The 14873-nt window shown below is 42.2% G+C and overlaps 1 protein-coding gene across 1 annotated transcript in view; it reads left to right on the top strand.

Moving 5' to 3' along the window:
- Positions 1-14873, top strand: part of PCDH15 (protocadherin related 15) — a 309038-nt gene that overhangs the window by 198165 nt on the left and 96000 nt on the right. Inside the window, exon 19 of the mRNA XM_058810078.1 lies at positions 2961-3089. Coding sequence (XP_058666061.1) covers positions 2961-3089 — 129 coding nt within the window. The remainder of the gene's footprint in view (positions 1-2960; positions 3090-14873) is intronic.

The following is a 14873-nucleotide window of genomic DNA, read 5'->3' as shown; positions in this document are numbered from 1 at the left end:
AGGGAGATTTTGAAGTATTTTTCTCCGAGTCTGTTACTGATTTTAAGGAAGAGAGCCCAGGGGGTTGCTGCTAACCCAGAGTCTGCTTTGAATGCCCCTTGTGATTTCATCCACTGTTGGTTATTTGCTAAATTGTGATTATAACAAAAAAGGAAGATTATTTGAAATATTGGTCTTATTACAGTGATTTCTGAATTCATTCACATCTGATAATTTTCTAAGCTATGACTCATGTAAAAACAGGGTTTACTTGAAATGTTGGTCTTCTTACACAATCTTATTTTGACAAACACTTGCAAGTTTAGGGAGAGGAGCATTTGACAAAATTTCCTAAACTAATTCTAGTATTTGGCATCTCAATAAGGTGTGTTTTTTTTTTTTCCTTGAAAAATATTTCTTTGCAAAAATCTTGTCTTTTAAATTCAGAAGTCAAAATTTAAATATGACAAATGGAGCACTGACCTGCATGTGTTGGCTGACAGGGAGGGTGCTTAAGATGAGTAAAGAACGACCAGGAATGTGAAAAATACTGTAAATCCTTAGGCAAGAGTTGGGAAAAAAATCCCAAACATTTCTTTTCCTTCCTCCGTTTTTCCTTATAAAACCCTCTCAAGGAGACAAAATGCTGCAGATGATCAACCACAGCCCATGAAAATTGTCTGGAATAAAAAGAAATCTTTTCCTAATGGGAATTTCTGCCTTAAGCCATTGTTATTTAACACCATGTTGCCTCAGTTTATTAAATGTGAGGGTGTTTATTTCCCTGAATTTCATGGAGCTGAGTTACCTTTGGAAAAGCTGATTTACATTCAGTGTGCATCACAGCAGAGCAAACATTCTGGAGTGGCTTTTGCCTGGACAAAAAGGCAGAAAGTTCATTTTCCTTTTAGAAATGGGATGTGGGAATGGCAGTTTCAAGAACAATTAGCAAATAACTGGGGCTCAGTAAACAGAAGGTCCCAGCCTGGTAGCACCTTGTGCTGTCTTGGTTCAAAATCCTCTGAATTTTTGAATTTTTTAAGTGGTGAGGAGTTATTTTATACAGATGTTGGGAGCTTTTGGGACGCTGAAAGCACATCACCTGGATCTGGGAAGGGCTGATTCCACCACCAACAGAGCACCAGAAGATGCAGGTCTCCATTCAGACTTTTTGATTGGGGTTTTGTTTGGTTTTGTTTTTTAATTTGTTTCTCTCTTTTGCTGGTTTTGGGTTTTTGTTAAGAGAAGATGGTTGCAGGTTTCCCTACGAAGCCTGTGAGGTGCCACTTTCAAACAGGTTTGTTCTTCCTAAAGCAAAGGGATTTCTTCTGGGGTCACATCTGCACAGTGTAATTCCTGGAGTGTCCTGTTATAAACATTTCATGGAATCATGGAATTTGTATGGTTGGAAACAACCTACAAGGTCATCAAGTCCACCCTGTGACCAGGCGCCACCTTGTAACTAAACCACAACTGCTAAGTGCCACATCCTCTCACTTTTTAAACACTGCCAGCCATGGGGGCTCTGAACCTCCCTTTTTAAACCTATCCCAAGGCCTGAGCACCCTTTGCATGCAGAAATTGCTGCTGCTGTCCCAGCTGAGCCTCCCCTGGCCCAGCCTGAGGCCCTTTCCCCTTGTCCTGTCCCTGTTCCCTGGCAGCACAGCCCGACCCCCCCTGGCTGTCCCCTCCTGGCAGGGAGTTGTGCAGAGCCACAAGGGCCCCCTGAGCCTCCTTTGCTCCAGGCTCAGCCCCTTGCCAGCTCCCTCAGCCCCTCCTGGGGCTCCAGCCCCTTCCCCAGCTCCATTCCCTGCCCTGGACATGCTCCAGGCCCCCCAAGAGGGCCCAAACTTCCCTCAGAGGAATTTGATGCAAAGCAGCAGAACATACAAAATTTAAGCTTTTAAGACACTGAGTTGGATTCATTGATTTAAAAATCAATATATTAAACACAATAATTTATTAAATACAACAGTGTGGGGTTTTAATCTGTAGCTCTCAGTCTATGGGAGCAGAGTAAAGGGATGTGACTCAAGTCCAGCACCTCTCCACCTTTTGGATTGGGAGAGAAAATTTCCATAGGTAACACAGACATATTTTGTTGATGTTTTATGTAGGCGAATAGAATATAGGTAAATAAAGGTAGTATAGAAAGTAATCTTACCCCCTAAAGACTTGCAGCTGGGTTAATCATTAAGGATTAGGAGCACGCCTGACTTTAGCAGGCCACAGCTGTAGCCAATAAGAAGAGTGTTATAAAAGAGTGGATTGGTTGGTTAAAAGGGGGACTGGAGTCAGTTGGCTGCTGTGAGGACAGCAGAGTTAGTGCTTAGAGGAGATGCCCACGAGAAACATAAGGGTGGTACAAAACTTTGGCAATATGGAACCCTTGCAATATTATGACAATAGAACTCTTACAATATAATGACAACAATTTTATATTAAATACAGTTAATTCTGCTGTTCCCACCTCCTGGGATGTTAAAATTGGGTTGTTAAATAGAACATCAGGATGGGGTGGGGGGAGGATGATGCAGGAGGATGATACAAGATGATTGTGCCACTTAGTCAGCTTAATCAGCATCACTGTGGTGTAATTTTGATTGATAAATCACTAATTTTCTTTTCACTAATTTTCTTTTCACATTCTGGCAAATTTTGGTATTTCCAGATTTTTCTCTCTACTCATAACAAATACTCCTTAAATCCTTAAAGAACTGTGTATAAAAAATAAAGTGTATAAAAACGAAAAGATAAGGGATATTTTTCATGCATCTCTAATGTATGAGTCAGTCTGGAGCTTGTTTTGTCTTCCAAAAATTCAAAATCAACTCTTGAAATGCTTCTCTTTTCACAAAAATGTGCTTAAAAAATTGATTATCTGTTTACCTGTGATTCTGCTCGATAAGTAACAGCAGGGTTCTCACCTGGGAAGCTGTAAAATAAAGAGAATTTCTTCAAAATGTTCTTTTTCTGCCTAGACTTCGACTGCTACTGTCAATATAGTGGTGACAGATGTCAATGACAACGGACCAGTTTTTGACATGTTTCTCCCCAGAAACCTCTCTGTGCAGGAAGAGGAAGCCAATGCTTTTGTTGGTCAAGTAAGGGTAAGTCAATAAAATTGTGTATTTTATTATCCAAGCTGTCCAGATGATGAGGAAGGAGCACGAAATAATTGTGCCTCAGATAAAAACCCATCCAAATATCTTCAGCTGAAATGCAAACTCTCCATTTGTGGCTACAAAGTCACATTTGGGGGCTTTAAAATATTGAAATTGTTTTCTTCTCTGTGCTAAATACTGAAAACACTTTGTCACTTAGAAACAGCACATTAAAAAGCTTGTTTTTTAGGAAATTCCACTGTAAAAACTTGCTGGTAACAGATTTACAGGGTCAAAACAGTGTTGCCACATTTTTAAATTATTTGTTTTGAGATAGAATTCAAACGTGCTGAGCAAGTGACACCTGGGTGTAGGAAATTGTCACACCTAGAGGAAATTTTGGGGCCATTAGGGGGTAAATCAGTTTAACTCTTGAGTGAAATAACTGCTGACCTGGTATAAAAATAGGGGTTAATGTAAATTTGAGGGTTTGAAGTTGTAAATTTTTATAACACATGGGGGTCTTCTGGATGAGAATTCAGTCTCTTGAAGAAAACATCACTTTTTTGGTAATGTTTGTTTTTCCTGACTCAAGGGAAAGAAGGAAACATTAATTAGAAGGGTTTTCAATCTAGAAGTTGAATATAATGTCTCATATCTACTGCACTAAGGTTGGATCCAGCACGAACTGTAGGTAAAAGAGGAGTTGGGAAGCATTTTTCAGGAACTTAGGTGGAAAATGAGCCTTTTTTTCCCAGCAGCAATCATATCAAAAGAAAATGGGAGCTCCTTAAGTAGAAGCTTCAGAAATCAGGACATTTTGGGTACCATGGGAACCCAAATACCCATAATAATCATGTTCCTTCACATCCTTATTTTATTTCATAAGAAATCAGAGCTAGTCTTGGACAAAGTTTGGATCCCTTGATGCAATTAAGTCAGTTTTGAAAAATGGTTAAATTATTGCTCTGCTTTTTGTCATTGCCTTCCTGTGTGGTTGTTTTTCATTTTGCATGCTAAAACGTACAGGTGGAACATTTCAAATCAGTCCCAAACATACTTCAAATCCATTTTGTGCTTTGCTGGGGCCCTCAAGGCTTAATCATCTTCTCAAACACGAGCCTGCCTCTATTTTTAGCTGTGACAGAACTGTAAAATACAACAAATAATTGCCACAAGAAGCTCCCTGGCTTCTAAATGAGTGCAATTTCTAAGTTGTGTGGAAATGAAAATATTTATTGTGGTCTTGGGATAGTTTATTCCTACTTGGAGTGACAGAAACTGCTTCTGTCATTTCCTGTCCTATTTATCCCTGGATGGAGAAAGCTTTTTCTTTATAGCCTAAATATTGGGTGTATTTCTCCTCTTTCATGTTCACAACTGCAAATTGATGTAGGGATACCCATTGGAAATGCCATTCTGGGGTATAGAAAAGAGAAATTGGGGCATTTGGATTTTTTTTTTTTTCTGGCTCCAGTGAGGTTATTGAAATAATGGTGATGAGAGTTTGGGTGTAGCTGTGTTGTTTGAGGATATTCCTTAAAAACTGAAATAGCTTTTGGTGTGTTGTGCTTCAGATAGTACCACAGTGGGTATGGGAGAGGTGTTAATGGGAATAAATTTTGTATTTAATGTGGATAAAATGTATATAAAGGGCTATTTTAGGTGGGAATAGCCTGGTGAAAGAAGAAATCCTTATAGTGCTGTGTGTTTTCCCTACCAAAAATTAGCCCACTGATTAACAAAGCTGCTTTTTACTCATTTCAAATAGAAGCCTAAAATCTGCCAGAGCGAGCAGTCAAACAGAGTATTTTAAATAAAAAGACAGATTTTGTGGTGTCCCTTTCCCTCTGGAATGCCACCTTCCCATTTTACCTGGGGAAAAAAAAATAGCAAGAGATTTTTACCTTAAAATCCAAGATCTGTCCCTGCTGCTCACATGAGCAGAGAACCTGGTGAGGAAGGACATGGAAAAGGGTGCTCAAGCACTTTGATCCCTCAGGATTTTTGACTCAGGAGGTTTGGTGTCAGGATTGGGTGACTGGGCTCATTGTTAGAGTGGTTTGGGTTGGGAGGGATCTTCAATCTCATCCCATTCCAGCCCTGCCATGGGCAGAGAAACCTTCCACCATCCCAGCTTGCTGTGAGCCCTGTCCAGGCTGGCCCTGGACACTTCCAGGAACGGGGATTTTAAGTAATTTGGGATATAAATCAATCTGAACACTCCCAGGAATAATTCCTGCCACAGCCCAGAGATTCCCATGCTCTGCTTTGTTTGCAGTGGGAAAGTTGGACTTTCAAATGGATTCCCACAAGTACTTTGATAATATTTGGGGCTGGTTTCCCAAGGAGATGTAGCAGGAAGGCAGGGAGAGGTTTCATGTGGGAGAGGGACAGTTTGGTGTTGTATTTGCTGGGAAATGCCCTGACAAAGGCAGGAATGATGCATCTGACTCCATGTTCTCAGAAGGCTTATTTATTACTTTATAATACTATATTATAATAAAGAATACTATATTATAATAAAGAATACTATAATTAACTATACTAAAGAATACAGAAAGGATACAGACAAAAGGTTAAAAAGATAATAATGAACACTCATGATTCTTTCCAGAGTCTTGGCACAGTTTGGCCCTGATTGGCCAAAGAGTGAAAACAATTCACACCAGAATCCAATGACACAATCACCTGTGGGTAAACAATCTGCAAACACATTCCACATGTGAGCACAGCACAGGAGAAGTAAATGAGATAAGAATTGTTTTCCTTTTTCTCTGAGGCTTCTCAGCTTCCCAGGAGAAAAATGCTGGGTGAAGAGATTTTATCAGAGAATGTGAATGCCACACTTGGAGTATTTATTCCATGCAGGCAGAGAATATCCACCCTTGGAAGTGCTCTCCCTCTCTGGCTGCTCTGCTGCCAGCTGGAGCTGCAGGAGGCCCTGGCACAGGAGTGCTGCCTGTGGGCACTCCAGAAGCCTCTTGAAGATGAAAAGAACAAAAGCCAGACAGGATAATGCTGCCAGCGTGTTTCCAATCCTTTTATTTCACACTGTGTTCTCTAAATTGGGGCAGTCAGAGGTGGGTTGGATTCCCTGCTGCTGCTTCCCCTCTGATCCTCGGCATCCCCCAGCAAGGCAGGAGCGCAGCTGCTGCTGTGTGCAAGTTCCACAAAGGGCACCCAGGAATCCAAAAAGCTCCAGCTGGGAACTCCACAGTGAAATTCAGGCGCTTTCTTGTGGTCTAAACCAGCTGGAGATGGGGCATCAGGATGTTCTGCATTGTACACTGCACTTTCATCAATCCCAGGGGCATGGGAGGTAAAAAAGATGGAATGACACTTAGGAAAGGGATCAATATATTGATCTGCAAGCATGTTCACAGCCTTGGGCAGGGGGGAGACAGTCCCCAGCAGTTTGTTGCAGACTCTAAAAAAGCAGCTGGGGTTAAATAAAAAGCTGTTGAGCTGATGGGGCCCTGGAGAGGAAAGGCATCCCTTGACAGAAGTTTTTATTCATTTGGGGTTATATTTATATCCGGATTCTTTCACCCAAGCCCATAGTTCATTTATGCTTGGATATTTTGGTATCATTGATCAGCACTGTGTGAAAACTCCAGCATGAATGTGTTGCTATCAAAGAGAAATAGGGAAGGAAATGAGATGGAAAATAGGGATAAGAATTATGTGCTCAAGTATCTCTGGCCCTTTAGCTTCCCTAAAATGGAAACAGAATAAATTAATTCCAGTAATGAGAACAGTTTGCAGGGTGTGTGATACCTCTGTCACCTGTTTGGTTGTAAGTTACAAAATAAATGCTTTAAGAAAGTTGGGTTTTAGGATGGACCTATTCTTCCTCCTGGAAAAGTCTGGAGGAATTTCTTTGGTTGTACTGTACTAGTCCTCCTGAATGCTGATGAAATGTAATTAGTTCCCAACAAAGCTTTCTGTCCGTGGGTATCAGTGAATTCTTACAGGCTCCTGTTTTTATTTAATAAATTCATAAGGTGATAAACCCTGGATCTAAAGCCCGATTTAAATTTCACGGCTGTTGGGTAAAGCTTGTTGTGTTGGACTAAATGACCTCTGGAGATCTCCCACAAGCAGCTCCTCCTGTGTTTCTACAAGCAGGAAAAACTCCTTAAAATGCTGGTGAGGAATTATTGCCCATGCACATGGCATGGTTGGGATGAGATGAGCTTTAAGATCCTTTCCATCCCAAAGCATCTGTGATTCTATGATTTTATTACATTACAGTGTCTTGTGGAAAAGTCTAGAAAGGAATCGGAGTTTTCCTAAATCCCCACTGCCTTGTTTTTGGTGTGAAGGGTGTGATTTCCTAAAACCTGCACTGCAGGTTACACATTGTGTTAAAGATACAGGCTCCTGACATTAAATTCCCAAATTTCCTGGATTTTAAGACAACCTGAAGGAAAATTAGAGGTGGAGGAAAAAGGAGAAGACCAGGAAAAAAAAGGAGGTTTATGGGCAGAGAGGACAATCCAGCAGGAAAAGGAATTAAAATTAGAGGTGGAAGAGATAGGAAAAATCCAGGAAAAAAGGGGATTTAATGGCAGGAGAGGACAATCCAGAAAGAAAAGGACTTAAGCCTTTGGGAAAGAGTAAAATCACAGATTCTGAAGTAAATCTCAAATACCCAGAATAAGTCCAAGACTCCTGCTCACTGCATGACCCAGTGGCTAACAATGTAGCTTGAATTCATCTCATAGATGTAAAACCAACAGGAGCAGCTGGGATTTGAGTCAGAATCCATAAAAAAGCAAATCAGACCCCAAAATCAGAGAATCAGAATGTGGCAGGTGAACTCCAAGCAGAGAAAGTTCAGACTTCGTTTCTTGTAAGTGGTTGGATGATCACAAGATCATTGGGAGGGAGCCTTGGTGATATAATTTCCTTCAGTTTATTAAGGAATTTGTCCCCAGGGAGGATAGAAAGGAGTTTAATAATGCTTTCAGCACTGTCTCTCTCAAAATCCTCATGGAGATGTTGGTCACAAAAGAATTTCATGTGCTTCTGGCTGGATTTTCAAGTTTGTTAACTGGCAAATTCCCCTTACAACATTGATATCTCAAGTCCAGAGTTGTGGCATCAGGAGAAAGAGGTGGGGTTATAAATTTGGGCTGTTTATTTCCATTCCAAACCACCAGTGCTGGGCAGAATTACCTCTTCCTGCTGGCACGGGGGAATTCCTGAAGGATATTTGGCAGCAATGGCTGCAGCCACAGTTCCTCATCTTTTTCCACTGTTCCTTGAACTTAGATCAGCTTGGGCACAGATCAAAGAAGTCAAAAAAGTTCCTTGCCACCCATAATGTGGCCTCTTAAGGAAAAGGAATTTCAAAAGCTGTACTCTTGTCTTCCCAACTCACAAAATTTATTATATTTGTTCATTCATCTGCATCTTTGCCCTCCAGATAATATTTGTGCTTTAGTGCAGTGGAAATATTGATATTTGTTATCAGCATGTTCATGGCACTTGATTCTTGAGAGTCCAAGGATTTTCCATGAAAGGAATTCTTGGTTTTGCCTGCTGACACTTTACATTTTGAGATACCTTTAAGCCCTGTTATCTCTTTTGGCTTGACACCAAACTAAATCTTCTGAATCAGTGATTTCATGTCTCTGGTTCATGCCCTTTTAGGATTTTGATGCCTGATTCCCATCCCTGGCAGTGCCCAAGACCAGGTTGGATGGGGCTTGGAGCAGCCTGGGACAGTGGAAGGTATCCATGACATGGCAGGGGTGGCACTGGATGGGCTTTAAAGTTGCTTTCAACTCAAAGTCAAGAGAAACTCCAAAAAATAACTTAAGGGAAATATTTGGGAGCCCAGATAAATGTGCAGAGTTTAAACAGTATATCCCATTTGTGATTTACAAAGTTTTTGTTTTGAGAGGGCTTTTTGGTGTTTTATTTTTTTCTAGTGTGCAAATGCATTGGTTTAATCCCTTGATCATATCATTGCCAAACAACACACTCATCAAAACCCCAAATTTTTAATCATCCTTCAAGAACAACCAAGTCTCCAAGGTTAGGGTTTTGTTGTGTGCCAGCCTGAAGAAAGCTGGGCTGGTTGAAGCTATGAAGCATTAAAATGTGATTAACTCATGTAGGAAGTTCACCAGCCCATCCAGTGATAGGTTTGCAGCCATGAGCTTTTGGATTTTCATTTATTTTCATTTATATTTGCTCTTAGGGTTTAACTGCTCTTAATGTGCAGTTTTGTTTGGAAGCACATATCATTGGTTTTGGAATTAACCCTCCAGGTGCACTGGAATTGGCAGAGACCATGGAAGCAATCATCCAGGGTTCTTCTTCATCCAGGCTTGTGGAATGCCTAAAAATAGGGCAGTGTTTGAAAATTATGCCAGTATTTGAAAATTTAGAGGGTATTTCCTTTATTCTGCTGTGAGTGGAGTGAAGGATAAGTTGCCATGACCTGGGAATTCAGTAGGATGCAGAAGTTCATAAAACCTGCAGGATTTTTCCAAAGGATGTGTGTGCACTTGGGTGTCACAGAAGTAGAATTTGCCTTGAAATAGCAAGACAGCCAAAATCGAAAAATTGCAGAATAGTTTGGGTGGGAAGGGACCTCAAAGCCCACCCAGTGCCACCCCTGTCATGGGCAGGGACAACTTCCACTGTCTCAGGCTGCTCCAAGCCCCAATGTCCAGCCTGGCCTTGCGCCTTTCCTCCCAGCAGAGCTGCTCCATCCATCCATAGAAAATTTAAAAAATTAAAGACTGTGTAAAATCTGGCAAGAAGCAGCAAAAGAGAGGAAAAGCCTTTCTGAACTTTAGGGAAGAAGGAAAGTCCAAACTTTTATGGATGACTGATGTTGTTCCCTCCTTAAAATATTTACAGATATTTGGTTTATGACAAAGAGGTCAGGCACATTTCAGATATTTGTGGCCTCTGCATCTGGGAGATGTTAATTTTGTCCTGTGGGCACAAACTGTAATCTCCCTGCAAAACAAGTCCAAAATCCAATCTAACACTCCCACCCACACTTGATTTGCTGTTTGGAACAAACGAGGGGCTTGGGAATACTTCCAACCCAGAGTAATAAACCCATTAAACCCTCAATAATAAACCTATTAAACCCCTAGTATAAAAGAATCATGTTATCAGCCACGAGAACTATAATTCTCACCAACAGCATCACTTGGATCCTCCAGCACAATTCCTGCCTTGAGCTGTGGAATACTGGGGGAGCTGTCCAAAATCAGGAGTTTGCTTGGCTTGGGTGGGGACTGTGGGGAACTTTTGCTCCTGAAGAAGGGAAATTTAAACTGAAGGAAGCTGGTTTTGTGGCAGAGTGGTCCCTAAGAAATGTTTCAGCCTTCAGGAAAGAGGGATATCAGAAATAGTAAATTGCTCAAGTGAGACTTTTTGGCTCCTGTTTCTTAAATTTGAAGTTCCCCAAGCCTATGAAATGCCTTTTTCACCTAATCAAAGAAAAAACTTGTGAGCTTATTTCCCTTTTAAAAAGACAAAAGATGATTTTGTAATTCCACCAACAAAAATCACATTCCTACAGATACTCACCATACTTGTCTCTGATTTGGAATAGTAACCAAGTAGTAACCTTGTTTTGATGTTTTCCAGCTCCAAAATTTCAGGCACAAATCCTCAATTAACCTGCCTAAATCCTGTCACCATCATGAGCCAGAGTTGAGGGTACAATAAGAGGTTTTTTTGCAAAGGGTGATAACGATATAATGAATATTGTTGACATTCAAGCCCTTGTCATTATATTTCAGAATTAATGATCCCTCAGAGGTATCTTAGTCATTCCCATCTCCCAGGACTGTGTTTTCCTGCTGTTTGAGATGGAGGGAGATGATTTGTTACTCTGGAGCACTGTTGGTTCATATTGCTGAGGGTTTGCTGGTGATGTGGATGCAAAGCTGGTAACACAAATCTGAATTTACCACGTCAGGTAAAGGCTGTCACCTTGTAGGTGATGGCATCTCTAATAAATGTGGGATGGATTTTCTGGGAAATAAAGTAGGGTGTAATTTATATTCCTAGGTTTCCATGTTTGTTTTATCATGCAGTACTTAAATGAATTAGAGATAGAAATAAGAGTCATCCTGGAGATCTGAGGAGTCACCACAATATCAGCAGTACTTGCTCTGTCTCTTTGCATGGACACATTTTTCCTGACTCTGGATAAACAGCAGGAGATGTGTCCTGGGCTCATTCCTGTGTGAAGAGAGGGAATACTCCCCCTCTCTTCTGCTCAGATGAGAGCCCACCTAAAATTCTGTGCACAGTTCTGGTGCCTCCAGAATAAGAAGGACATGGAATTGTTAAAGCAGGTCAAGAGGAGGCCATGGAGATGCTGAGGGGTCTGGAGCATCTTCCCTGTGGAGCCAGGCTGGGAATGCTCAGCCTGGAGAAGGGAAGGTTGTGTGGAGACCTCACAGCTCCTTCCAGGGCCTGAAGGGACACAGGGGAGCTGGAGAGGAATCCTGCAACAGGAACTGGAGGGACAGGACCCAGGGAATGGCTTCCCAGTGCCAGAGGGCAGGGCTGGATGGGATATTGGGAATGAGGAATTGTTCCCTGGCAGGGTGGGCAGGCCCTGGCACAGGGTGCCCAGAGCAGCTGGGGCTGCCCCTGCATCCCTGGCAGTGCCCAAGGCCAGGCTGGACTTTGGGGCTTGGAGCAGCCTGGGACAGTGGAAGGTGTCCCTGCCCATGGCAGAGGTGGCACTGGATGGGATTTAATGTCCTTCCAGCCCAAACCAGTCTGGGATTCTGTGATTCAGTGAGATGGACAAGGTAGAAATGGGCCAGCATTTGAGATGCAATGACACTATGGCCCTGTCTAGGCATCTCTTCTATTCCTTTTGTAGTTTACCTCTTTTTTTTAGTTCTCTCCTGTTGTTTGGGGATTTTTTATTCTGGTTTGGGGTTTTTTTGGTCTCAGTTTCTGTGGTGCCTATGTCCCCAGTGGCCTTTGAGGGCTGTGTTGCCTTCAGCAATCACAGCTGCTGCTTCTGCTACCTCCTGTCAGGTAGGAGCAGCCTCTGCAAGGCTGTGCAGAGCCTTCTGCATGGAAATACATCTGCAGCTCCTTTTAGGGGCTGCTGTCAACTGGTGGCACTTTACCTACCAAAACTTCAGGACTCTCACCATATTTTTGTGCAAGTCACTGGGGCTGAGTTGTGGTGGAAAGCCATGAGGAGCACAGGAATGTGTTCTCACCTCTTTTTAGTCCTGCTGTTTTCTCCTTGGCTTTGGGACTTTGTTTAGGATTCAGGTGAATCCTAAACTGTTTCCTGGCTTTCCCCCACTTCTGTACCTGTTCAGTCAGGGAATTCAGCCCAGTGTTGGTAATGACCAAATGTAGATAAATTTATTGGGATGTCACTGGTTCCTGTTGTCAGGGTTGGGATAAATTCAACCAGGGCTGTTTTTTTTGAAGCAGAACTTCCTGAAATGTCCCCATCTTCCACACCTCCTGTTCTTTCAGTTCCTGGCAAGTCTTGTACCAGAAGTGCCACCAAGCCTTGTTTGTGACAGATCTAGGGCTGGAATTTGGGGTTAAAATTGTCCATTTTTGTACAAAGTGATGACTGGAAAGAGGGACAGAGAGTGTCCACACCAACACCAAATCTTTGTCCAAGAGGCTGCTTCCCACAGGCTCTGGGAAATTATTTCCATGTGGGAACGGTTGTGCACCCTTGAGACAGGATTCTTTTAGGAAACAGATTAAACTCTTTTTCTTTCTTATCCATAGAGAGAACATAATCTCTTTTCAAGTTTAGAGTGATAAAAATGTTAATTCTTCACCAGTGTTTTGGTGGTATAGTCCCAATTAGATAATTGGATTATATTGAATTATCCATTTCTCCATGGAAAGGGTGCTCAGGCCTTGTCAGGGGCTGCCCAGGGAGCTTTGCAGTGCCCAGCCCTGCAGGTGTCCCAGGCAGGGCTGGAGGTGGCACTCAGTGCTCTGGGCTGGGCACAAGGTGGGCACTGGGCACCGCTGGGACTCCAGGGGCTGGCAGGGATTTTCCAGCCTCAGTGATTCTGAAATTCTGTGAGCCAAATCAGTCCTGCAGAATGTGGCAAAGGTGTTTCTGCCTAAGGATGTGCGCAAATGGGTTCACAACATTCACAGTCATGTTTTATGGAACCCAGTTGCAAAGCCTGCCATATATTTGAAAGTAATTTTCATTTCCTTTCCTGAACAAGAAGTTTATCTGTTCCAAAACATGCTTCCAAACTAACCTGATGCAAAACTGTTGCCTCATGAGAATTTTTTTGTCACGGTTTCCAATTATAGGCGTATTTCTGATTACTCTTGGAGACTCCTATGGGGCTTTTTGGTTTGTTTGTTTGTTTGTTTGGGATTTTTTAGATCTGTTATTTCTACAGAGGAAATGGAATTGATTGGAAATTAAATAAATCCAGCTGACAGATGTGGATTAGAAGGATGCTATGTACCAATGGACCAGTCAGAATGAAGTTGTAGCAAACCCTCCTTAGCACGTGGGCACGATGCAGGGAAGAAACACAGTGATTGTTTTCCTTATTAGCAATTTTAATTAACTTTTAATTGATTTCTAGCACGATAAATGGTTTCATTACCAAGCCTTACAATGAACACCATCACCGGAATTAAGCATTCCCGGTGACTGTTCTGAAAACAAAATATGCAAATCTCTTATGATCTTCACAGATGTCATTCATAAAGGCAAATAAATGAGAATAGAGTAGGGCAGAGTGCCCTTTGTATAATTTACATAACCTTGTTCATCACACCCTAATTTAATTAAGAGGAGGCAAAATAACAGGTTAGCATTTCAACCTGAGAGCTTTATGAAAACCTATTAATTTTGTCCATCCCTATAATTATGTGATAACAAGAATTATTTGGCTGACACTGAAATCTGAGGCTAGCTGCAGTGTATGAGAACAAAGATGCCAACTAAAGAAATTGAGGTGGTTTTCTATGGCAATCATCAGCCTGTTCTGAGCACAGAAGAATAAGGATGAAATGTTTGGGTTTGGAGAACAGGAACAGGAGCAAAACAGAAATTTAAGTAGTTCTTCAGAGAGTAGCAATGAAAATATCACTGAGTGTGACAAATGTGTTAAGTGGGAAGGAAATTTCTAACTCACGTGTCCCTTCTGTTTGTCTGCATCCATCCTTCATCTAAATTCATATTCCACAAGGATTTGGGCAGCAATGAAACACTGCTTCAGTGTTAAATAAAAATTCCTCTCAGACACCACCCAGTCCTGAGGATCCTTCAGCATTAGAATTATCTGAGGGCTTGGCTTCACAAGCATCAAATTCATCCTCTGTTGAAGTTCAGAGAAACATAGGATAGAATCCCAGAATTATTTAGGATAGGAAAACTTCCAGGATTGAGTCCAGCCTGTGCCTGATCCCTGCCCAGAGCACTGAGTGCCACCTCCAGCCCTTCCTGGGACACCTGCAGGGCTGGGCACTGCAAAGCTCCCTGGGCAGCCCCTGCCAAGGCCTGAGCACCCTTTGCATGCAGAAATTGCTGCTGCTGTCCCAGCTGAGCCTCCCCTGACACAACTTCAGGCTGTGTCCTCTTGTCCTGTCAAAAGTTTCCCAGGCTGGGCAGCTAAATGTGCCTTTTCTCCTCAAGGGCTCCAGTTAGCCCGGCTTCTGTCACTGGGAATGGAGCCATTTGTTTCTGTGACATGTTTTATCTTCAGTCACAGCTCAGACAGAGGCAGGCTGCCCCAGACAACACAGATTTGGCAGAATCATTCCATGCCT

The sequence above is a fragment of the Ammospiza caudacuta genome, chromosome 9, assembly GCF_027887145.1.
Source record: "Ammospiza caudacuta isolate bAmmCau1 chromosome 9, bAmmCau1.pri, whole genome shotgun sequence".
In the NCBI taxonomy this organism is placed as follows: Eukaryota; Metazoa; Chordata; class Aves; order Passeriformes; family Passerellidae; genus Ammospiza; species Ammospiza caudacuta.
Note: the sequence above shows the minus strand (reverse complement) of the source record. Positions and strands in the feature narration are given on the sequence as shown.